This window comes from Chaetura pelagica, unplaced genomic scaffold, assembly GCF_000747805.2.
Source record: "Chaetura pelagica isolate M959 unplaced genomic scaffold, ChaPel_1.0 scaffold90, whole genome shotgun sequence".
NCBI classification, from domain to species: Eukaryota; Metazoa; Chordata; class Aves; order Apodiformes; family Apodidae; genus Chaetura; species Chaetura pelagica.
The window spans coordinates 17,471,395-17,498,185 of record NW_009953496.1 but is presented as its reverse complement, the minus strand read 5'-3'; the positions used below and the strand labels follow the sequence as shown (position 1 = coordinate 17,498,185).

At 39.4% G+C, this 26,791-nt stretch overlaps 1 protein-coding gene across 1 annotated transcript in view; it reads right to left on the bottom strand.

The window, feature by feature from the left end:
• MLIP (muscular LMNA-interacting protein) overlaps positions 1 to 26,791 on the bottom strand; it is a 129,701-nt gene that overhangs the window by 33,875 nt on the left and 69,035 nt on the right. Inside the window, exons 6-11 of the mRNA XM_009999268.1 lie at positions 24,539 to 24,904; positions 11,563 to 11,634; positions 4,101 to 4,166; positions 3,938 to 4,021; positions 3,783 to 3,842; positions 2,259 to 2,303 (exon numbers count right to left, since the gene is read on the bottom strand). Of these exons, the coding sequence (XP_009997570.1) occupies positions 2,259 to 2,303; positions 3,783 to 3,842; positions 3,938 to 4,021; positions 4,101 to 4,166; positions 11,563 to 11,634; positions 24,539 to 24,904 (693 nt within the window). The remainder of the gene's footprint in view (positions 1 to 2,258; positions 2,304 to 3,782; positions 3,843 to 3,937; positions 4,022 to 4,100; positions 4,167 to 11,562; positions 11,635 to 24,538; positions 24,905 to 26,791) is intronic.

Sequence of the window (26,791 nt, the reverse complement as noted above, 5' to 3'; positions counted from 1 at the left end):
ATGTGCTTGTGTGATTGAAAGTAGTATTTTCAGATGATGACAGATGTTCCTATCCTTGACTCATAAACAATTTATTTTTTTTTATTTTTTTTTTTTTTACTAAAAACACCCTCTAGGCAACATTTTGACAAGCATCTCAGTCTCATACATTGTGCATACAAAAATATTAAGAATATGATATTGCTAAATTACCATTTTAATTCTTTCTAGCTGAATGAATTCAGTTGCATAAACTAAAAGCCTGCATCTAAAAAAAAAAAAAAAATTGCTAAAAAAGGCTGGCTGAAAGTCATTACTCCAAGACATCTCACATGAGACACCACAGACCTCCTGGGGGAACTCACAATTTTATATGATGGTAACAAGTGCCTACACAATATTCAGTCCCTGATTTCTACTGGAGATACTGTTAGATTGGCTCAAAATTGGAATCCTGCTTCAAAACAGACATCTTGTATGAAGAAATGTTGCCCCACCTGGACTACATCTCCTCTAGTCAAGAAAAGTCAGCACACACACAGCTTAGGTCTTTGCAGTTAATGTTTAGCACCATCTCTTGCCTGCTTTGGTCCACCCCAACAACCACCCAGTGCAGTCCAGAGGGTCATGGAAGGTAGATGCTCCCCGTAGGCTGAAGAGACAAGGGCACCCTGGGCCTTGTTCTGGGCTGGAGGGCTTACTTTGAGGGGTGAGAGGAGGAGTAGGAACGGAAGAAAGCAACTCTATGGAAAACTATCTCACTACACCCCTGCCCTGAGGGGCAGAAGACAAGCTTCCACCTGGTTTATGAGCTGGGACAGAAATACCCTTTACACATCCTACCAAGGAGGCAGAGCAAGAGAGGAGAACAAGCTGTGACATATGGGGGCTGTTAGGGACACCTGACCATTCCTCAGGAGTCTCTGCTGCAGGACACAGTGATGCCAGAGTCCAGGAGAGCCTGGACCCACAAATTTCAGCCACCAAAGTGCAGCCTGGAGCCTACAGTCTGTTAACAGTTACCAGTTTCTAACTAAAAAATAAAAATTCATCTTACATACACGTACAATTTATAAGAAAGGCCAGCATACCCATAATCTTCTGCATTATTCCTAAATGTATAATAAATACTGATTTATTTATTTTTTTTAATTTATAGAATGCTGCAGGGGAGACTAGGAGGGAAGAATTTGTTAGGGTGATTTTCTATGCCAGCAAAGAAAACCTAACTGTATCTTTAGGCACAGAAGTTGGATGCCTGAATTTATGGCATATGTTAGCTACAGTTTTGAGAGATGGAGATCTGCACTGAAGTGGTATTAGATATGTTCCACTCTCACAGACTACCTCTGATACAAACTATTTTATTTCATTAAAAATCTCTCTTCCCATATCCTTTCTAATTAGTATGAGCCAGCACAATCTGTCAAGTAAAAATCACAGTATGCAGTAAAATATGCATACTGCCACACTCAAGAAGTAAAATTGAATTGATCAGTCAAGCACTGTGCTGGCATAAAACTGGAAGGCCTCTGTTGCTTTGCCAGCACTGCTTTGATTTGAGGTTCAATAGAAAAGCTGAGAGATGAATAGTAAGCAGAGATTTCTCACCACATGACTAGATTAGTTGTAATTATGCAACCCACAGTCACTGTGTGTGCTAGCGAGAATTCAAATGTTAATTGGGCTTAATGTGTCAATAATTGAACAGATGACTCAATATAGAGATTTTCTTTATATGTTGGAACATGGGTATTTGTGACAAAACAGCTTCTGTTCATCTAAAGCTAAACTGTAGTTTTTAAGCCAGCTTTATACTTTGGAAGGAAAAGCCAACCCCAAATTCTGATGCAAAGGCAAGAACCTTCTACCAAAGCAAGTCCCTTGCCATGCCTGTTGAATCCAAATAAATATATCCTTCAGCACTCGTAACAGTCTGTTTGCCAAATAGCTGAGGTCTTTGCACCATGCTCAAGTTAAACAACAACAAATAAGTGTGTGAATAAATAATTTTGACACTACATTTGTACCAGTTAAATTATGACTAGACACCACACTGACAAGACTCCAGCCATCACGGATTTATAGCAGTGGGAAGATATCTCAAGTCTCAATTGCCAGTGCTCTAACATACTCAAATCTCTCTACTGGAGTCAATACCTCATGTCATGAGTAGATGCCTGTGCCTGCTACGTGCAGTATCACCCAGTATCACAACAAGAATAGACAAAATAGACATTTCTGCATGCAAAACACAGAGTAATTATACAAGTACTTACATATCTGGTTTCACGTCCAGTTGCTTTCTGCAGCTTTGTGGACATCTTGTACAAAATAAACATAGAAATTAAGAGCATAAATTTACTCTGAGGAGTAACTCAAAGAGGTTTTCATTATTGTGACATGTAATTAATTGTTTAAGTTCAAGAAAACTTTGGTTTTCCAGAAAGATTCATCAGATCCATGAGAATAAGGTATATAAGTGTTGTGACATATGTTTATGGTTGAAAATATTTCCTTTTTACTGCTCAGAAAGCTTCAATCACACTCTATCAAAGTTGACCTTTAAAGTACTTCTGAGAATTCTCGTAGAAAAATACTCATGAGTAGAAAGCCACAGGTGTGCTTGCCCCATGAAATTTAACTTAGATTTGCTCACTGAATAACCTGAAATATCCTCTTTCCTTGTTCTCATTTGCAAGAACTTGCTTTCATCTGACTAGTGTTTCTTTAAAACATACACTTTTTCCTTACTGTCTCTGACTCTCTTTTACCTTCATTTTAAGCACTTTACTCTCTCATTCTAAGGTACTCACAACCTTTAGCTTGGTCCCTGTGCTGCATCCTGTTAAAACACCCCTTTTTAGTCCTTTGTTAGATTTCATGGATGCTAATTGGTACCTTCCTTTTGGTCAAGGCTCAGTTCTCAGTTGCCCAAGGAAGTAAGTGTTAGATGCTAGAGCTCAAAAGTCCAACTTAATCCTACCATTTCAACCCCTTTGGATTCAGTAGAGGCATTGGAAAACACTTCCTCGTTAAGTCTCTGCCTGCTTTGCCAGCTACTATCCTGCTTCTGTCTTTCAGCTGCCTGATTCATCTCTGTGTGCTGGTTGACAGAAGTAGTTTCAAAAATCAAAATTAAATTTAAAGTGTATATTGAATATACCTACTCAGGAGTTCTAGTGCTGTGCCTTATTTTTCCATGTTGGACTGGACATTGTGCAGGATATTTTGAATTGATTTTTTTTATGTGTTCCTCTGCCAGAAATTCCTTTTCTCTTGCTTCCAGTGGGATTTCTGAAATTTTCACTTTCCTATAGCTACTAATACTAATTGAAATTTTCCTGGGGAAAACTGAATACAGGACCCTCCTCCCTTGGAAAGCACTAATGACTGTGAAAAACTTTTGTTCTGAAAGATGTTTCCAATCAATGAAGCTAGAAACAGTAGCGGCTCTGTTGCAAGGACCCATAGGTGGGATGAAATCTGGGAGATGGCCAGAGACCTGCCATACAGAAGGCAAGGTATGAAGGATTTCCTTACCGTGGATCCCACTCTCTGAAACTTTAATGAACAGCTCCTATTTCACAGTATAACTACTTCTGACTTCAGGAAAGCCTCTGTAACCTACACTGCACGGACTCCAGGGCTATACTTCTGTCCTTCCACGTCTTTCAAAGCACCAGATAATTCAACTGATGTCGCATCTCTTAATTGAAGCTTTCTGTTGCCATAGGCTTTACTGTTGTGATTTTGTTTGCTTTATGCCTACATGGAAAGGGCATTAAGGCTTATTTACCTACCTTGCCAACATCTGACTCCATGTTCATCTGCAGAAAACTTGGAGAAGATTCACATCGGCGCTGGGAAAGGATTTTCAAAAGACAACAGACTCATTAATAGCAAGAGACAAAAGTAAGGGAAGATAAAAAGTCAGTCCCACATATCGATGCGTTACCATAGTCAATGGGTCCTGCAGGACTTGATCAATGACAGCACACAGCTCTTCTGTTTGTTGTCTGAGCTGGGCAGGGGAGCACATCTGAAAAAGGACACATCACTCAATTGACCCTTGCTTTTCATTTTCAAATGGAGATTTGAAAGTGGTGTAATAGCACTACCTCTGAATGGGTATCCAAAGCAGTTCCTTCAGTCTCACTAGGAGTCTTGGCCGGCTCTTCTAATGCCTGGAATTGAAAAGATTTTGGTGTGATAATGAGACCAAAATTTAAAAAAAACAAGCAAACATACATTTTCTGCAATACTGTGCTTTCAAATGTGGCACTATTCATTTCACCATGAAAGGATGGAAAAAGAAGAAATTACAGGCCCAGTAAAGTTCTTCAAGTTACCAACTTCTGATTCTTGATTAGAAGGAGTAGTTTACAGAGAAGAATACAGTTAAATGAATTGTCTCTGCTTTTATAGATCAGAAACCACCTGCTTCCGATTTGACCTAAATTGTTTTCTCCCTCAACAACTCCACCCTCCTCCAAAGTGAATGTAATGGAGCAAATGTGCCACACAGGGATCAGGGGGTTGCTTGTCATGGAAAAGGCAGGGGTCCAAGCATACAGGAGGCTCTACAGAAAATTTCTGTAAAAATTGCTTCCTGTTTAAAGAGGATTGTAATTCCACACTGCAACAAAAACAGAGCTTGAAGGTTTTGGATTTTAACTCAAAATCAGAATTGTATAGAATGAAACATACACTATACCTATATGATACCACACTAAAACAGAGCTGGTCTAAGCAGGCACGTGATTTCTCCACAACTAAATGCAAGTTTCTTGCTCTTGGGTATACTTCCTTCTTTTCTAATCCCGTATTTGGAGCAGGTTTGGGAACAGTGGGAATCAGTTTGTTGATCCCTCTGCTTTATCAGGAAACTCACAAAACATCCTCAAAAGCCAAAATCCAGTGCTCAGCTTCCTTTTTATCTTCCTCCAGTATCTGCAAAGCATAATCTCACCACTAGCACCCATTTTTGCTTTGAAGCAATTTTCAAATCAACCCCGTGCCAAGAATAAATATTACTCTGGAAGTCTGCTGATGCATGAAACTAGGTTATGGGGGAGGGACCTGCAGGGCATGTGGATTTTTTTTTAACACATTTTTTTTTCAGAGGTTTCATTTTGCTGCTTATTTGAAATAAAAAATAATTTAATATATATATATAATTTTCAAAAGCATTCCTATAAAACACTTCCACGCATTTGGGATTTTGTGGGAACAGACTAATCCCACTGAGGTCAGTATCAGGGCTGCCAGTCACAAAAGCCATATATATTGCTCGGAGGAAAATGGCAGAATCTTTTTTTTAAAATAGATTAAAAAAAAACCACCACCACAAACCACTTCATAACTAAGTAATTATTTCAGAGTTTATGTTTGCTGAGTACAATTTTTTTTCTCTCCTTGTCCAGCTACAAGCAGCACACATCTATGTATTCTGAACTGAAAAGCTAATGACAATTTACTTCAAATATTATTTTCATACTATCCACAAATGATCCTGCACAAAAGCATATTTACTGTCACCTATCAGAGAGTACAGTAAGGAAAAATGATGAGTAGTTTCTTTCCAAACACATTTCTTCCCTCCCCTACAGCTCTTGAGAAACCTGTTGGCCTTAAAGTAGCTGTAGTTCAAAATGAAAAAAAAAAAAGAGAAGAATTTATTTTTTTTTTTACATACAGAAATGAGTATAATCTTATACCAAGGCAGAAGATTTAAAAATAAGTAGCCTGTCTCATCTCTGCTATCTCCGCACTGTCATCCAGCAGAATTCTCAGATCAAAAGTCCTATTGAGGAGGAGGGCTCTGCTGAAGAGGGCTCAGGTCTACCTGCACTTGAGTTCTTTGTCCCTGGTTCAGCTTCAGCTGAGAATACATCCTCCTGGTAAACATAAAATGATAAAACGAAGTAGAGGAGTTCCAGTGCTAATTGTCTCCAGAACTGCCAAATCAGTCTTTAGACAGATGATGAGTCTGAATGTGAGTTAGGAAAAACAACAAATATTAATCAGTCATGGGTTTGGAATGGACAAATTGCTAAGTTTGTCAAAATCCTCAAGATACCAGTAGAATAATGAACATAATAAAGTAATTGTTAAGAAAAAAATACACGTTTCTGTTTCATATTCACTTCATCAGAGAAGTGGGACTAAGTGAACACCATCAAGGGCAAGAACTACCCAAAAGATACCGAGGAATCTTTCTAGAGGAACTACAGCAACAATCACAAGTGTGTGTTCAGAACCAAGACACTGACTAATGTAAGTATGAACATCCTTCAGTTTCAGCAGAAATTTGATACCCAAATATCTTTTCATTTTGGAGCCTTTATTGACTAAAGAACCCAGGTGAGGATAGCACCAAGGCCTGTATTCCCCACGGTCCCCCTGAGACACAGCTATCATGCAGGAGCCATGCTAGAGAAAGCTGTAGTGTTCTCTTCCCTTTTTGAACCTTTGTGAAAGGAATAATTTTAATCTTCAAAGTGATCCATCTTATTTCCTTCATTTTTGTTTTATCTTTTTTTTTCCCCCTTTTTTTTTTCTGTTTGAACTGCCTGAGTCCTCCAAAGAAAGAGAAGAGAATGACATTTTAGACATCCCTGTCACCTCAACAAGGAAAGTGTGTCCTGTTGTTTGCTTTTCACAATAGAACTCTTTTTTATTTTCCACCAGTGCTTTTCTTTTTTATATATTTCTGCACAGAGAAAAATGTGGAATGAATAAAGATCGAGTAGCATTTCTGAATGGAGTTATAATGCAATATGATTAATTTAAAGTATTAGTGCTATCTGCAGTACTGTTGATTAGCACTATCAACAGCATTCAAGCTCCAGTTCTTATGCTGATGGTCTAACAATATAAAGAGTGGAACATTCCTATTTAGGGCTTCAAATTTTTTATATATATATGAAAAGCATCAATGGGGCCACTACTTAAAAGAAGAATGCAATTTCAAGAATGAAAATGCATTTGTGACAGAATTTAAAGTTTGGATGAAATAACTAGTTGCTGAACCACTATTTTTTTTCCATTTCAAAGGGAAACTTTAAAGGTGGAATGTATATATGTCATTAACGTCAATGACAACTGCAACCCTTCCCTCCTCTTTTCCCAAAGCTATTTGGTTGCTAAAGCTGAATGGGAGCTGAAAGTACACTGGTAAATCATCCAAACGGGATCTCCAATACTTTGTTAGATTAAGGAAAGCTCTGACAACATATAGGAAATTGTTTCATCCACCAATGAACCACTTTCATTGTGTAGGAGAAAAAAAACAAATGTTTTAACCTGGATCTAAGACAGCTTCCTTCTTACTGTATTATGAAAATACTGGGCTCAGCAAATGCCACAAAGTTTCCTTTTTAATTTCCCTTGCATATTTTTCCCATCAATATATTTTCCTAAACCTTCAGCACATGCAAAAGAAAACCAAACCAAAACCTTCTGCAAAACAGAGCTTCATATTCCATGAGTTCCTTTAACTTATTCCTTGAAGATACTGGGAGATGGTACTGAAAAGACCTGACTACTTTTGGGTTTGGTTTTTTTATTTCCTTTTTCTTTGTTTCCTCCACTAGGACTGCTGACAATCTGCTGTGTAGGTAATAGGACACAACTACCAGGTCCTTGGAGTTTTCCTGGAAGTGTAACATCATATGGTAAGACTGTTTTAGTCTCTCTTGAAGTCAGCCAAATTGCACTGTGACAGGAGAAAACATGAAGAACAGCCATCAACACACAAAAATCTATACACTCATATACTTATTATTTAAGACAGAAGACTTTTAAAAAATTATTTAAAATTGAAATTATAGTACTGTACTTGTAATTAGTTGATAAATACAAGCCAGATAAATCAACATGGCTTCTATTTGCACCTCTTCCATCCATAACCAGTTAGATCTAGTGTTTTTCAAGGACTTGGTGAATGTGGGATAAGCCTTGATCGCAAAGCAGGTGCACTTCATGGCACACCCCATCACCCTTGTTTCATCACAGTCCACGCTGGGGGAAGTCTGAGGAGAACTATCATCCTCTCGGCTGCAGGGTTCATTATCACAGTCTGTGGACCTGCCTCATCACTGTGAATCTGCAAGTCTATGATGGCACCACTGAATGACCATGGTTACCACCACCTCATTCTCACCCTCTCTCTTCTCCTTGCTCAGGCACTGTGGAGCTGTGCTGTGTTGGTGAAGCCTTGCTGTGAGCCTGGCTCCCAGTTCATTTTACCCAGGGAGCAGCCAGTTTTTGCTGCTCCCTGACAGCCTGACCATGCTGAGGATAAGCCCCTGAAAAACAAGGTTTTGCTCTTCTGGCTGTGAAGGAGGTTGCAGCCCAATCTTCCAGGAGATATCCTGGATTGGGTTTTTTCTGAGCAATGCACAGGTGATGTGAGGAGCATCAGGTTTGTCCAAAGTCAAACAGCAGGAAAGCATGTCAGTTATGAGATTTTATGAGATTAAGCAATTTGGGAGGTTGCCACAGTATACACTTACATAGTCATCAAGTCTTTTCTTCTCTGCTAATGAGCTCAGATTTGAACAACCCACTTTGAATAAGCATACTGGAGGAAAATAACATGTTCTAGAAAAACTATTAAGCTGATGGTAGCCTCATGGCTTCATAAGAATAAGCTGGAGAATGCTGGCTGAAATGAAAGCATCTACACACTTAAAAGAAAAGATTGACTACAGAAAGAAAGTTAGACACAAAGAGACAATTTAGAAGCAGACAAAGCATTATACCTTACATCAATGGCAGTTTTATATCATGGGCTCTAAGTAATACTGCACGTGAATTGTCACTAGAATCACTAACATCACAGTTCTGACTAATCGTATTTCTCATTACCACTCAACTAAAGTAACAGAATTACTCACACAGTAGAAAAACTTTTCTTCTGACAATGTGCATTTCCAGTTCAATTGCAGAGCACAACACTTTTTTAGCACTTTAGGCAGATTATGTATTGCTAATCATGCATTAGCTCAGTAATCTTTCTGCCTTTCAGACAGAATACACATCTTACATGTCTTCCTTCCTTGTTAAAACAAAAAGCCACTGGAAAACTTATTTTCCACAAAAACATCATCTTCATCTAAATAAAACATCATTTATTTAGGTAAAATCTGATTGTCTGGAACATCTCTCTTTTTAATCCTGTGCATAAAATGCATTCCATGCAGTTGGAGAAAAAATAATTAATGTGATTGAGCTACAATGTGGCACAAGTCCCACCCCATGTCCTTCCCCAGTGTTTTTGAAGAGAATACTTGGATATTAAGGCTTGCTACAATGGGCCCTGTGTGTGCCATGTGAGTCCTTCATGCTTCTTCAAGAGCCATTCTCCAAATGCATGTCAGCTAGCACAACAGGACTGTCTTAGTCTCCTTATAATTAGCTGCTGGTATGGATCAGTAGGAGATTATAGTCCATAATTCCCAAGATGAGAGAAAGTATGTAGTCAGGCCATGCTAAAACATACAAAGTAAAACAGTCAAGAGCCTCTCCTGAAAGCAAATCCTGTAGCAGAAAATGGATTTCTTATTAGTTTTACATAACTGTGCTTTCACTGCTGAAGGATACACCAAAATCTAGCATTGTCAATGGAGCAGTCAATGACCCAAAGTCCCTATTTAAACACAGGTATCTTTTGAGTCATTACTTTTTCTACAGGTAGTTGTACAACTCAGTTTTATAAATAGCACACAGTTTGTGAGGCAGTGCTCCATAGAGCATCAGCAAGACTGTCAAAAGGAATCCCCTTACTTTTGAAAAAGTCCAGTCAGATGGCTGACATCAAACCACTAGTTCACATCAGGAAGTGAATTCCCTGCTCAAACTCACATACCTGGCTCAGTTTGCAAAGCAGTGCAGTCTTATAGAAGACCAACTCAGTGCCCTTTAGCTCAAAATTCCAGCCACTAACAGACACTCTGCCCAGACAAAATCCTCCCAAAATGCATTCCATAAAGGTGTAGGATTCCCTGTGTCAGCTATTTTGATTGCACCCTAATGCAGACAGCCTTCATTAGTGCATTCAAGATTTAAGAAAGTGAAGGATGAGGTTTTATGCAAATAATTTTAAAAAAAATCAAGATTAAAAGAACATTGGAAATTAAGGAATGTTCCTTTAGAAAAAAATAATAATCTGATTAAGTGATAACTACTAGATCACAACCAGTAATATTTCAAGGACAAAACTATGATCTTAAAAACATTTCCACCATTAAGTTCACCCTTTCTGATGTCTTCAGGCTCTGCAAACTCCCAGTGAAACTAACTGAGCTGTGAATGAGAACACATATTTCAAAGTGTAGTTCAGAATGCTTAATCTTACAGAATTTAATCAAAGCCTGAGCTCCCAAACTCAGTCCACTGAAAGATTTTTCTGATAAAGCTGTAAACTGATGTCAGAGTGATTAAGCCTGCCTTTAAACATGTAAGACACTTAGCTCATTGCTCAACAAAGGAAATCTTTCTTAAAACTCAGTGAGGTATTCTTTTGTGCAAAACTAACTTAGGAAATTAAAAAAAAACAACAAAAAAACACTGAACCCTTCTCACAAAATTTGGATTTTCAATTGACTTCCAAAGATGCATTATCTAAATAAGTATTGTAGAGCCCAGCCTTTGTTGACTTTGTTTTTGGTAGTAAATAAATATACTTAAGACTGTTATTTGGATCTATCACATTATCCCAAACTACATACTGGGAACAGACCCCTGGCCCATGCTAACTGTCGAAGTGCTGAGGGCAGTTGGTTGGGAGAATGGCAGTTAACAGAGGCCAGAGAAATGGCCAGGACCATTCTTAAAGTTTAACAATACATCTGGTCAAATTTGCATATGGTGGGATGTTAAATGTACTAATATAAGCATAGCCACTGAATAACCACTAACTGACTAAGGCCTCCTGATTGGTAGGTCCCAGAGAATAACTGTGTTCCAGAGACTGTCCAGTAGCAAAACAGACACAGAAGGCAATTCCTTTAGGCAAATTTATTTTTTACAGTAAATGCAGAATCATAGAATCAGTAAGGTTGGAAAGGACCTCAAAAATCTTTGAATCCCACCCCCCCTGCCATGAGCAGGGATCCCTACCACTAGACAAGGTTGCACAAAACCTCATCCAACCTGGCCTTAAAAACCTCCAGGTACAGGGCATCAACAATCTCCCTGGGCAACCCATTCCAGTTCCTCACCACCCTTATAGCGAAGAATTTCTTCCTAACATCTAACCTAATTCTCCCCTCTCTCATGTTTAAAGCCATTATCCCTTGTCCTATCACTATCTTTGATGAAAAGCCCCTCCCCAGCTTTCCTGTAGGCCCCATCAAGTACAGGAAGGATCTATTTGCAGAAATTCTGATAAGTGAGGCTTTGATCTACAGTGCAAAGGGGCTGACCCTGAAAAATTATTGGAATTATAATCCTGAGCAGTTAGTTCCCAGAGTTTGCATTCTGCAATATCCCCCAAAGAAATGTCAGAATATGAACATCAAGTTGAATAAACTCAAATATACAATGCAATTCCCATGTCTTTGAGCAAACACTAACCTTCTGTTCCATAAGTAATGTGTTTGTAGGGATTGCTGCAAATGCCTTGTAGCTTGTCTTGATCTTGTACTGCTAAAAGGGTAAACCAGAAAGCAGGAAAAGAAGTAAAACAGGGTAGAAGAGGGAGAGGGAGAGAGAGGGAAGAGAGGGGAAAGGTACGACAGAATGAAAGACAATTCCAATTGTCTTGCAGACACTTTGCAACAATACAATGCTTATGTATTACCTAGGGAAGCTATTTCTCAAATAAAATCTACTGTTTCTGCTAAGATTTTAAAGGACTGTGGATGTGAATCTTTTACTTTCAGGAATGAAGTAGGAAAACGTGATTTCTTTGCACCAGCTTGTAACTTCCAAAGTGATTTTGGTCACTTTCTGCTGATGATTATCCTTAAATGAATATCAGGAAAGGCTGCAAGTTTTTTCCAAGTTTGCTGGTGATTTGATATGATAATGCACAACTTCAACACCTGAACTTCAACAACTCCTGCTCTGTGGCTTAATCCTGAATTGCTAAATCAGAGGGATTTCTGTGATTGGTTTTAATGAGACTAATTAGGATCCTTTAAAGCTGAATTATTTGCCTGACTGGATAGATCATTTCAGTCATGTCACAGCTTTTCATCTTCTGAATAAGTAACTCTACCACCCAAACAAACATTTCAAGGCAAGTATAAGAGCTTTCACCCTCTAACCAAGCATACAAAACTGACTCTCTAGACCATACAAAATGCATGGTTTGGGGTAAAAAAATTCAAAGATCAGCCTTAAAATTATTCTTTTTAAACAGCATCTATTTCAGACTTTATTACCTTGCCCATTTATTTTTAACTCTTTAGAAACCATAAATTCTATATTTTCTTTGCAATTACAGAGGTTGAATTCAGTAATTTTTAAACAATTGGTGAGAATCTTGTATATTTGCATGAGTTCAAAAGTTATGATTTGTAATCACTTGACTGCTGAAATACTATTTTTTTTTAACAGCTAAATAAGGATTTGCTATAATGTTCACTTTTCAGATACATTCTAATTAAAAAATCATAAATTCACACAATAATACATTTCTAAGTTCTTGATTATTTCTGTGATAGTCACCCAGAAATAAAGTTACCTGGTAATCAATTCAGGTTTTTTAATGCACTGTTGTCTGCAATAGTGAATACTGGGGATTGTGAGATAACAGGCTGAGCAGCATGATGTATTTTGCCTCATTCTTTTGTAACATTTTTCTTTCTTTATATCTAATAAAACTCTAGATGACACAGGAGCCAAATTTTTAATTCAGATAAGAGAAACTTATATAATCTTCACACCTCTCTTGAAATATTGTAGTACACCATCTTTGAATTCTTTCTATGGAGAATATTATGTTTGCTTTTGACTTTACTCATATTTTTTTACCCAGAAGTTGGAGATGGACAGACATTCAGGAAGCCGATAATCACAATAATCATGTTGAATGAAAGGTCTGACAAGGTAGAATAATGCAAATGCTGGAACTGTGCTTTTTGGTTGGTTGGTTGGTTGGATTGCAGGGGGGTGGGGATGGTAATAATTTAAATGAGATTTATGCTTCAGTCAGAACTTTTATACTCATAGGCATTTCTACAGGATAATTAATCTCATTCCAAAATAGGTATCAAGAAAGGTAAAATAAAATCATCCTGTAAATACATCATCTTCTCTTTTTTAGCTGTAATGGAATTGCCCAAGTTGTGCTTGAACACCTAACCTTCTCATGTCAAAAGGCATTGAGTTGAATGCTGCCCTTTGAATACATAGACAACAACACCCTGTGTAGGTTCACTTGGGTATTTATGTATATACAAAATCTACATGCAGATATGACATTAAATACTGCACACTGAAGCAAGAGGGAAAACCAAAATTCCAAATGCTAAAATTGGCATATCCACAAAATTTATCCTTTTTTTATTGCTTATAAGGTTTGCTTATAACTGATATTCAATCAAGAGAATTACCTAACTGAACATGTAAAAGAAATGCAATGTCTTCATCGGCCTATTACATAAGAAGAGATGGGTATCATATATGCTGAGAATACTGGGACCACTTTGAAGTTTGTTCAGTTCATGTAACAGTAGAACTAAGACATATCAGACTGTTAAAATGTAAAAGTTTCTATACTGTTTTAATCTGCTTTATCACTTTCAGATACTGTGGAACTTGTGAGCAATGTGATATTGTCACAGTGTCGTAGATGAAGGGAAAATCTTAAATTCAGTTTCTCATCTATATGAACATGTTTCTTGACACATTAGTTCACACCACTCAAAATTATTCTTTGATGCCTAAATACACTTAATAATCTGGTCCATAGGAATCTAGCAGTATTTTTAAACGGCCATAGACACTTAGGTCTGCAGTCCTGCACTGGGGGCCAGTCAGAAGCAAACCAACTCCAGTATTAAAGCTCTGGCAAATATCAGCCTGGAGACCTTTGGGGAAAATATCCTGCTTTTCTTGCTGAAGTGATTATCTAGGGCACATACAGGATATTTCAAAGTGTGCTAGACACATACCTCTAAAGGCCTATTACTCCTCATGAGTAATCTTTCCTGCTTTGTGGTAGGTTTTGCAGCTGTGCTGAACTCTGTTGCTACAGTTAGTTGTTTCCCAAGCTGTTTTGGGCAGATCTACATGCATTCCTGTGCTACATTCAAATAGGAAAAATCAAAGCATATGTAGGAATAATACCCCATTAAACCAATGCAGAGTTTTCAAACAACAGCCAAAAGTTTTTATTCTAATCTGCTCCTGAAAATCAGAATTTTTTTCTGTCTCTACTTCATCCTACTGTCCATTTTGCTATATTAGGTCCATGAGGACACTATTAAACTGCCTGCAAAGTCCAATGAGAGGATTTTTATTTCCTGTGGTCACCCACAGTTCACACTTCACACCAATTTATGGATTTATGTTTGTAAACATACTTTGCAAAACAGTCATATTTTAAAATAATTCGAAAACAAAAATAAATATATGAAGCATGGGAAAGCATGTGTTTATATATACACAAATGAAAATAGTTTAATAAGTTTGTAGGTTACTCTTTGATTTGCATTAATTGGTGCATGCATAGGCATAGACAGATAAAAGCTCTCCATTAAGGAATTTCATTTGCATAATTGCTTTGATACCATGCTAATGAAACAGTTTGACATGACTACTGAAAGGTACATCTGATGTCAAAATTCTGGTTTAATAGGTGTTGGATTAATACGTCCTAACATTGCTTCGACCACTCTCAAAGCAATATTAAGGTTGCCAAATTACACGTCAAAGCTTTTCCCTCGATATTCACTTAGCTCATTCATACATCCAAAAACTTTGTCATGCATCAACAGTCATCTTATGGAGCAACCTGCTTTCTGTCTAGTTCTAAACTGAGCTGATTGGTACTAATGAGACCTAAATGTTGCTTAGGATGTTAATGTTGCCTCTTCTCAATCCTTTCTTTTTTTTTTATCTGAAAATATACTGAGATTCAAGGCTGGAGTGTTATCTGGGAGCCATAAAGTAGGTATGAAAATAAATGAAAGCAGGAGGAAAAGGGGGTGTTCAGTGCACACTATTATTAACTGTAAATTGAGACTCAGCCTCATTTTTTAAAACCACAACAGACCTTTCCTGCACTGAACACTCAGTTGCATTTCATTTATTTGTTTTAGATATTCCACATCCCCACTGGACCCAGCTTTCTCTGTATGATTAAAAATTGCACCAGACTAATGATCCAAGTCTGTTAAACTGGCAGACCCTCTCCCAGTCTCCATGAGGTGGTGGGGAACTTTCTAATGTGTTCTGATGTAAAGAGTGTAGTAACCTCTACAAATACAAACCCAGTCAATAGTTCTGGGTCACAGGCAGAGAATCTCCTTACTGCCAGAGACTCTCACAGTGCTCCTTGCACTAGTAGAAACTGCAACTCTGCAATCTGCAAGCTCAGTCGTGCCTTCAAGTTTTGTGGGGGTGGGTCAGGGCAGGGCTGGAGGGTGGGGGGAGGCAGGTCATTCCTTGGAATTTCTACAATTTCATTTCTCTTTTTTTTTCATTAATTAATACTGACAGGGTGTAGCAATGCTGCACAGCTGTGCATGGCACAATGGTTCCTCTTGGGTTGCTTGGTTTTTAAAAGAACTATTAATGACAACTGTTACTTTGAGCTGTTTTAAACCCCTCATTTTCAATTAGTATTTTCCAAGCAGTTCCAGTCACCCTTGCCATGACCAAGCTGTTAGGAATACGTCTGACACAACCTGATCTGGAAGACCAGGCTGTAATTCTGCTCTGTGAACAAATAAATCAATACAGTATGATAGCCTTTCTGAGATAGTCAGAGCTCAGATATCAGCAAGAGGAGGCACAAAGAAAGCGAAGAGTGCAGAGATAAGATAAAAGAGGCTGGAAAGCCTTCTGCAGTTCTGATATCTACTGCCAGGAGCTCTTTCTTTTCACATAACAGTTCCTTTTGTTTTCACCTGCCTGCTGGATGTTTTCTGATCAGCTTTTCTTTCCTTCCCCTTCCCATTCTTGAGATTTATCTTTGGGTTGGAAGTATGACTGGCTCCCAAGCCCTCCTGCAGCACCTGCTATCATTGCTTATTCTCACTCTGCTGGAACTCTCCCACCTTTGGGTGGATGGCAAACAGCAGGACCATGGCTAATCTGTCTAGTGTGAGACTTTCATACTTGCAGAAGCTCGGGTTGATTTTTTTTCCCTTGCTCTCAGTCTAGCACAACAAGATGTGAGAAATACCGAAGGAAGGCAAGAAGCAGGAAACTGTCCTTGTGTTCCCTCTCTGGCTCTTGGCCTGTGCTCAGGCTGAGCTCAGCAGTGCCTCAGGGCTGGCCCCCAAGAGGCTCAGAATTGGGGGGGTGAGGGGGGTTGGGCGTGCAGTCCCCTGAGGAGAGGGGAGGAGATGTTTGGAAATTGGTTGTCCCTGGGACAGCCAGTTCACATTGGTCAGATGCTTCTAGCTCAGCCCTGCACCTAAGATCACCATATTTCTATTACTTTCAGTGGAATTACACGTGAACTTACATTAGCATGGGGTGTATAGAATAAGCTTTATGGTTTATTTTTGGCACACCAGTGTTCAAAAATAAGTGCACCAAACGTATATCAGAGCCACTGGACACAGATCCATGTTTTTTAGCAGCTCCTTCCCATCCATGAATAAAGTGCTTTATTTTTATGCTAAAGGATTCCTACAGCATTTTCCCTCGTAATACAGAACCCATTGCTAGCAATTTGATATAGCAGTATTTAGTCTTTGTTATCAATATGAAAACAATTACTTTTTAAACATTTTTTCCACAGCTCATTTATTTTACTAGTATTCTACAACACAGATAAGATTTTTCTCTACAGGGACAAAGAACTATTAGAAAATAAGCATGCACCAAGAGTACCTTGGGTTTGATGTTTTCATGGTCAGGAGGCAGGGAGAAAGATTGTGGTGAAGTCAGCTCTCTGGGTCTTGATGGCAGTGAGCCTGGTGACTTGTCTGAGACAGGAGACCTGCACTTTAACACCGGCGAGCTGACAGATTGCTCAGGTCTTGGAGAGGAGGAATTAGACGTATAATTTGTGTGCACCAATGAAGAAGTAAACTGCAGTGGATGGGAATTCATATTACCAGTTTGTGGAACAGGTGGAGTAGAATGAGGCCGTGAAAGAGACCACTGCTTTGAGACACTTGAAGGGGTAGAAGAGGAGGCCCTCGTCTCCTGAACAGACATTTGGGATGAATCTGATTTAGATCTAGAAGCTGAATGCAAAATACTTGGGGAAGGAGATGAGTGTTTTTCTAGGGTGGGGGAGAATATGCCACTAAGACCCATAGAAGAAAGCAAAGGGTATGACCGACAGGTAAAGATGGGTGAGTAAGTGTGTACTCTCTGGGACTTCTGGGGTGCCTGGGACCTGGAGGCAGCAGAACGCAGCCCTTCTGGAGAAGGAGAGGTGGGGTGGGCAACTGAAGAGAGTGCTGGGGCACAAGGAGGAGGCAGCGTAGACTGAAAACCTGGAGAGCCAACTGATTTTCTATGAGAGGAGAGGGGGGATGACAGAGGACTTTGGAAGTCTGGAGAAAGTGTTCCTACTGGAAGGTGCTTTTTAGGAGAAAGGGACCTCAGCCTAGGGGCAGAATGGGGCTTGGAGGGTAAAGGCGGATGCCGAGCCCATCCTGAAAGCCAATAGTCTTCTCTGCTGGGAGAACTTGACCTTCTAGGAGGGCTTGAAACAGATTTCTTTGGGGTCGGGGGAGTTGTTTTGGACTTTTGATCTATTGCGAGTGTTGAGGAGCCAAGGGAGCTAGGAGAAAATGTGGGACAAGAAGCAGGGGAAAGTGGTCTCCGCTGGGAAGAGCCTGATCGCAAAATGGCAGTTAAGAGGGTCAGTCTGGTTGGCAGAGGGGATCTGGCTCCTGACTTTGCTAAATTTCCTCTAGATGATATCTCTGTGCAAGGCTCATTTACACTACATATGGTCGAAGAGGAGCCGTAAAGAGAGGGTGGAGACAAAGGTTTAGGGCTAGGAGATAATGAATGTGTTATTATATGTACAGGGACGGGAGATAAAGCATTCAATCTTTTGGAGGAATGGGGGGATAAAGGCTGAGCTGAAGATCCTTGAATTTCAGCTGAACATGAATGATCAGGGGAAAGACTGGGGCTCTTTGCTGGATCAGTGGATGTGGTAAAGTCTCCCATTTGGCAAACACAGCCAGAGGTATAGAGACTTGGTGTTTGTAGGTTATCATACAACCGAGGAGTGGAGTAACAACTACCTGATGCAGAAGAGGATATTTTAGACATGGAGGGGGGTGAGCTATGGGAAGCAGACTGAAAGTAGAGAGATGAATCTTGCTTAGAAAACCCAGCTGCTGACTGCCAGTTGTTACGGGAGTCTTCCAGCGAAGAGACTTGATTCAGGTTAACCATGGCACCACACACTACTCTCTGGTTAATTGGAGAAATTAAGTGGACAGCAGGTGGTTTAGAGGAAAGATGATCAGAGGTGGAAAGAGTAGAAATTAACTGGAGAAAAAAGAAAAACAGAAACGTTAATACAGGTGGACCCTGTGGAATTGTTAAGCACCCCACATTTCAGTCCTGCAGTCATGCATCTAGTGTTTCCATTAGTACTACTCAGTGGGTTAAAAGCACAGGGCTGTCTGAAACTCAGGGATACAGCCTGATGGATATTGCCCTCAGGGGAGGTGACTTGGTGCAGACAAGCTATGTGTTACTTCATTTTTATGAGACCTCAGTTTTGTTGACATGAAGGTTCAAGGCTACTGTATTTTTCATGTTAGGTAAAACAAAAGACAGTTGTGCCTTCAGTGTCTAGAATCATGTGATGTCATTCACATTGTGCAAACACAATGGAAAGTGGGAGAGCTGCAAGATTGTCCCGTTCAGTGCAAAGTAGCCTTTCTGTAAATGAGATTCAAGTTGAGTACTCCTTTTCCCTTTCAGTAAACACCTTCTGCAGCACTGTGATATCAGAACAAGATTCAGGCTCAGAACTATTTAAATTAGACATTCAGTTTGTTTTTCACTTTTTTGTCATTCATAGAGCAGCATATTTGACAGTTTGCAGGTATATAAGAGCCCTTATCCCCTTCTCCACAGTCTTACAATACACTAATAAAACAGTAATGAAGTCTTTCATGAGTGCCTTTTTCTTAGGTCTATTCTAATTAGGATTTGTCAAAACTAATTAGAGCATACAAGTATATTATCAACCTTTTATACAGTTTTATGCTTCTAAAGAAAGACATTCTCTCAAAATCTTCCAAGTTATTATGAGGCTGAAATTAAAAACTGGGGTATACACAATATGAATAAACCATTTCAGTATAAAATACTGAGCTAAGTCAGCTGTAAAATCAAAGGGCTACATATTATCACCTCACTTTTGACTGAACAATATGAAAGCAGAGAAATTTACTCTAATCCTTACAGACTTCATATAAATTTAAGAATATCTATTTATCTATTGTCTGGTGCCCTGAAAAGATTATGCAAGTCTATATAAGAAAATTTAAACATCCCATTTCTACATACACAACTTACACATGGCTTTGGCTCAGCTTATTAATTCTAATTTTAAAAGCAATTATCTTTCCCATAAGAGATAGGAATTACTATTATTATATCTTAGAGTATGTATCACAAATTGAAAATAAGTAAAAAATATTTAATTTTCAAGTGAGAGCACAGGCTGTGGGTAGCTATGATAGGACAGCAACATTTACAGGCTTTAGAAGGCTAAACTATACCTAAAATGCTGAATATGGACTAAATATGCACAGCAGAACTCTATCAGCCCATATAACTTAAAACAAGTGAGCTCTCCCTGCTAAGTGGTAGCAAACAGCAACCCTTGTAAACTGAAGATACTTTCTGCTTCTGCCTTCAGGTAAGAGAAGGCAATGCCTTGATTTGTAGAAACAAACACCAACCACCAGAATGCCTTTACAACCACACTAACTTCCCATTATTTTATATGCATGTTAAGGTGTCCCATTTTGAAGTGGAAAGCCAATGGATAAGTACAGTACAAATATTAGAATAAAAAATTAACTTCCATTATACCATTGTACCATATAGTCTATTGGATAAAATCATTATGACTGTCATCATAATTTCAGCTTGAAAAAGATGCTAATTAAGAATCAGAAAAAGTACAGGAAATTGAGAATAATTTATCAGTATTTAAACATTGTGAAAAATTGTTATTAAATATGTCATGAAACGGAAAATAATTTAAATAGTTAAAAAAGCAAGATGGTAATACATCTGATAATTTGGAGCAGCCTGATGGATTTAATAATGAGTTCTGGAAGTTGATGAAGGACCAAAACAAAACTAGGGAATTAAATCCCTCTATTTAAAAATAGAATAGATAGATAAATTTCCCTTACAAAGACAACAGATTAAAAGAAAATGAGGAATTAATATGAAATTCCATCATGAAAGAGCAGGATGTGCAATGACTTCAAATTAATTAAAATTTTGTAAGAAAGGTTTATAAGCATCTAGGAAAATATTCGTGGTAACATGATAAATGTGCTCCTGCGAGTATGGTAAAGACGTTTTGCTGTAGTCTTCTTTTAGTGTGAACACCACTGAACATTTATGTGTGGAGCTAACTGAGCCTTTTCAAGTCTTCAAGTCTTCTGAAAACATTTTGCTAATGTATTCCTGTTAACTACAGCTACAATTTATCACTCTCTTATTTGCAGGATCAGAGTATCACGTCAATGTTGGTTGGAAGTGACTTCTCAAGGTCATCTAGTACAACCTCCTACTCAAAGCAGGGTTCCTGCCAGCACCAGTGGGTCAGGACAGTTGTGGAAATGTCTCACCAAATCTCTGAAGACCCGTGGCAGTGTGTGTCAGTGCTGTATCACCCCATGGTGAGGAAGATTCTCCAGATGTCCAGCTGGGACCTCTCATGCTTTGATTTATGACCCTTGCTATCTCACCTGCCACTGCAGGGAAGAGTTTGGCTCTGCCATCCCTCTAACTGCCCTTCAAGTAGCTGTGGGCTGTTCATAGAGGCCTCCTTGGCTGTCTCTTGGTGGGAGTCAACAAAGTGAGGTTTCTCAGCCTCAGCTCTCAGGTGGCCTGGCCACATTTGTAGCTTTGTGCTGGATTCCCATTCCCTTCCTCGCACCTCTCTTGAATTTGGGTGTGAGAAGCCACCAAATTGAGCACAGTTTTACAGGTGCAGCTTCAACTGTGCCAGTAGATGAGACATAACAAGTTCCATTGACCAATGGGATTTGTTTTGCTTTTTTTTTTATGTTCAGCTTTTCTATTGGTTTAAAACACTTCTGCAATTGTACTAGACTAGTGCAGAGGAAATGAGTAACAGAAGTAGATTTGTGTTCATTTGGTCTGTGATTCAACTGCAAACCTTCTTCTCTTCTCAGGAGCACCTCAGACAAACATTTCCCAAAAGCCTATAAAGAAAATTTAAATAGGTGGCAAGGTTACTTTGGCATGCAGGGATCAAGGAACTTGAAAAAGATCTTGTTGCCTCACAGATGATGATCCCAGAAATATCAAAGAGGACATAATCTTAGTATTGAGCCTTGCCCAGGAGACTTTCAGCATGTTTGAAATGGCAGAGCTGGGATGGATACAGGAAATTTGTCTTTTTGGTGAGATGACTTTATTTTGGTAGGGCACCAAAACGTGGTTACTTCTACCAGAAAGGCCCTAATAGATGTCAGACAGAAAAAGGGAAAGGGAGAAAGTGTGACAAATGGAGAGCCCAGAAGGCAAAAATCATATCCAAGAGAGGATGCTGCTTGATAGACCCAGTCTTTGAGACAGTTATCCATGCTTTGATCGCAGTACAATTTGATTATAAACAGGAAAAAATAGATTCCCTATCACAGCCTGCAACCTGAAAATCAGAAAGACTGAAAGAAGCACTGGAGACTGTGGAAAACCTGACAGACTCTCTGGAGACAGCACAGTATATTAGCCTGTAAGCTGAAACCAAATTAATGGAGATGCCATTTAGAACAGTCCAGTTTCTCCCAACAAGGAAGGTGCATTCTTTCTGGTGATGGTGAGACTTTGAAGGGATCCTTGACTGGTTTGTCTGGAAAAGCCAAACCAGATGACATGCTCTGGACAGAGCAATGCCTTAAAGCCTCCTGGCTACTGATCCTCCACAGTGAGGCAAGTAGTTTCTCCAAGCTCAGTTAATGTCCTGGCATTCAAGGGAGCAGACACGTCTCCCCTCACCCCAAATGCTGCACTCCTGAGGGCATCAGTTGGCTTTTCCCTCACGTAGCTAGACTCTCTTTAAAATTGAGGGGAATGAAAAAAGACAAAAAAAAACCCAAAACAAACAACCCCAACAACAACCAACATAATATAAATTGTAAACTATCACACACACAAAAAAAATAATCCAAATATGATGAGAAGAATTATTTAAAAAAAAATAATTTGTTTTTAGACTTGGAATATGGCATAGCATTTCCCATCATCAGTCAGGACCTTTACACCTCAAAGAATAACAGAAGCTTCCATTTTTTCAAGGTTGTTCTTTTTTTCTTTTTTCTTTCTTTTTTTTTTTCTTTTAATTTAAACACAGTCAGAAATCAATGAAACTGTAGGAGCCCTCTCGTGCAGTTGGAGTAATCCTCTGTACAATAAAGTAGTCCCCAGTGCTGATTCTTGTTCTTCCCATGTCTGACAGGAAACCCATGGTCTAATTATGCTTTTGCATGAACATAACTTTCTACATAACAACTCTCAAGTGAGACATGATACTTCTGTTATCATCCTAGAACTGACAAGGTAGCCCCTATATGGAAACCTTTGTACACAGGGAATCTACTAGCAGATAAATAATGCAACCATTTAATATTTTCAATTTTTTTCTTCATTTCTGAACCAATGATATTTCAGTAGATAGTAATGCTCAAGGAGACACCAAAGAAGAATCAAAACATCAGTGAAAAAGCAACTTCGTAAGAAACATCATCTTCTTATGAAGAGATAAAGATAGCTAGAGAGACTTGAAAAATGAAAACTGAGAAAGTGCTTACAATCTTGAACTGTGACTTATGAACTTACATGACTTACGAGTTATACATTACCCATACTATGTGCTCTACATGCTATCTCCACATTCAGGTGAATAGCTAGTCAATTCCTTGTACTGTGCAATCTGTATTTTCTGTTTACCAGCTAACTCTCTGCTTACTTGTCAAGTCATCAAAGCTTAGGAAAGCTACAGCATAGTCTTAGAAAACATCCACCCAATTTCTGTAATAGCTTTTAAAGAAACTGTCCAAGTAAGCCTGGAAAAATCTGCATACTGAAGTAAATCTGTATTTTCCTAAGACAATTATTCTTTAAATTCTGCTTCTCCTACAGAGATTTATCTATGCTTTTCTATCTTCCTCAGGTAAAATTCACTCTGAATTCACTGGGAGCTTCTTGGAAGAAATTAGTATTTCATAATGTTGGAAATCCCAAGCCAGAGTAGATTTCTTACTCACAATTCTCTCAATCAAAAACTGAGACAGAATTTGACAAAAAAACTGTGTAGCACAAATATTTCAACACACAATAGGAAGTTCTACTCATTTTCAGAGACAAAGTAGCCATACTCAACTATTTTTTTAAAGTATCAATGAAGAATGGTATTTTCAACTAATGGAAAATCTGATGAGGTCAAAGGAAATGTCTGAAGTTATTTCAAGTGAGGGTGCTGCTATTTTATCAAAGGTAGAGTTTTACCTCTGCATACACATCCTTGAAAAATATCAGTGCTCTTTCCAAGATAAGAGATATTAACATTTTGTGCAGTAAATTGGATTGACACACTTTGAAAAGTAAACATTTCAAAGACCCTTTTTTTAAATTCTCCCAGTGGCAATTTAAATCTTCATTGAATCAATAAATTAGCCCTATTAAGAGCAATGTAAAATGGACCTTTCAATTTCACTAATTCTTTACACCTGTGCAAAGGCAGTGCTAACCTACAACCACAATACTAGGGTCTTTACAGCTTCTTTCTCTAGCATAGAGGGCTGCAGCAGGTGCTGAGGAAATAAATAGATCTAGGAATTCTGATGCTACTAATTCAAGTGATCTACAGACTCCATTGATTTCAATGACCTTAGCCAGTTTAGACTAGCTAGTAATCTAATACCTGATTAACTTGCTATCATGATGATCTGCTCTTAAAGGAAAGAACAACGGATCTGCATTACCTGCTCCATTTATACACCAGAGCCTTAGGGAAAGGCAGTAAGTCAGAAGGGCTCAGACAACTCTTTAGAATCCAAACATTACAGAAACAAAAATGCTAATTAAGGAACAAATTGGCCAAGCTGTTTTAAAAACTGACACATGAAAGCTTTAGAAAACAAAGGTTACCTCTAGAGCTTAAAGAGCAGGTTACCTGATTTTTTTGCAGATCAGCAGTACTGTGGGAAAGCACAGCACCTGGAACATGCCCTTCGCCAGGTTTCCCTGCCCCGGTGCCAGGAGAAGGGTGGGATGTGGTCAGCAGCTGAGCACTGATGGGATCGTAGCCGTTGGAAGGCTGATGAACATTTTTCAAGGTAGCAGCTACTTCATCTTCATCACCTGAGTCTGTAATCAGGATAAACTCAGCCTTGAAAAGATCATTCTCCTGCATTTCTCCTTTGCTCGAGCTACACCCCGGTGGCTGGAAAGGCGTTGGGGTGCTGTCTGTACCGACGGTGGACACACAGTCTGGTCTGGCTCCGCTCTTTAAGGCCAGATCACCAGGGACCGCATTAGACTGCAAAAGACACAAGGCAAAAGATCTCAGTTAGCTGCATCTTATTTATGTTCCCCAAAGCGTCAAGTAATTTTGGCTTGCAGCGCTGGCTGGCACTGAAGTACCAGCAATGCAGAAGGTGAAGGGAGAACGCGGGCACGAGCACCCAGCAGAAAGCAGTCCCTCCGGGATTTCCCCACTTCCAACTCCCCAGACGATGCTGCAGGAGCTGCCTTCCTGGCCCTTGCAGAGCAACAGGGGACTCTGTACACAAGGACGGCCTGAGCCCTGGAGCTGCCGCGGGAACTGAAAACGAGGGTGCAATCAAGCCAAATGAGCTGTCGGACCAGACTACACCAGACACGATGGGAAGGCATCCCGACTGCAGGATCCACGGGAGAGGACAATGCTCCTCAGAGGAGTCTGACAGACAAATCTGGGACAAAACCTATACATATTAATGAAGAAACAAAGGCCTTTAAGCCAGGGCGTTCTCTAAAGAGAGCAGACAAAGAACCTGAGGTCAGAGAGCTTTACTGTATGTTCAACCTTCTCAGCACAGACCACAATTGTTTGTATTTTCTGCTATCTCCTCTTCCCATGTGCAATTTCTCAGGCATGCTTTGCAGGAGAGCAGGAGTAGTACAAGCTGGACATGAAACATGCACACCCCCAAGTCATTCAACATTGCAACAGCTAAAGCAGGAATCAGGTAAATTATTAGAAATATTGTGTACTGCAAGAGAAAGCCTGTAGATGGGGCTCATATGCGAATCCTGCTTGGGGAATGTAGTAATGACACATTTCCACTGGCAGCTCCACGAGTCCCAGGAGCTCACTTATTTTGAAAAATATTGGACCATCATGGGGCATACTACCAGTATGAGTTTGGAGATGTTGCTTTCATTATCTGGTTTGGTATTTAAAATATTGTTCAGGTTCTAGATATTTTAGAAAAGGGAGTAGTCAGTGCTATGAAGACCTCAGTGCTGCATTGCCTGCCAGGAAAGTTTTCTCTGCCTACAAACACAGGGAGACAGAGGTCAGGAACATCTGATTCTGCCTTACCCAGGGCACTACTTACAGCCAAACCCCATACTGAGTGGCTGGAAATGTAACTCATGAGTCACATTATCTGGAGGATAATATTCCAGTGCATGTCTCTTCAAACAAGCCCATTCTCTGCCCAGGCCAACCCCTTTTTTAGTCAGACGGGCTACTGAAAATGCTAAAACCTGTTCAGGTCAGAGGACTCTGAACTTCTGGGGAGTTTATTAGCACCAAGAACTGCAGCCCCAGCAATGTCCGAGGGAAGGAGCTGTTACACAAGAGCAGAGCCACCATAAGCATTAATACTAATCTGAGGGTTCCGGTTTCCTCTCAAGTGGCATGGAATAAAGTAAAAGAGGCTGTTAAGCATTGTGAGATGGGAAAGGAATAACAGACACTATGGACTGGTAAAAACAGCAGGAGAACCAGCAAGGTTGTACTGCTCACTTCACTATCACAGGAAATCATGGGTACAAGCTTTCAAAACCAAAAAGCAAGTTTTCACTTTGATGCATTCCTAGGCAGCTATGAAGGGTATTGACACCTTTGCTGGAAGCCACAGCACTGGCATTTGCTGAAACTAGGATCCAGTGACCACCTCTTGGTCGATTCCCAAATGATAACACTGCTCACACACCACCCTTGGTCCCAAGAAGATCAGGAAGGAATCTCCCCTTATCTGACAATATGACTGACAGACAACACTACTGAGATGGGTTTCCTTCCAATATAAAGTCTGCCACAGGCAAAACAGGTTGTTGAGCAAATGTCAGCCTTTTCTTGTGCAATGATTCAGCATCTCCAGTAGATTTGGTAATTAAAACAAAGCATAAGCCTAGAAACAGTTCAAGGGAAAGA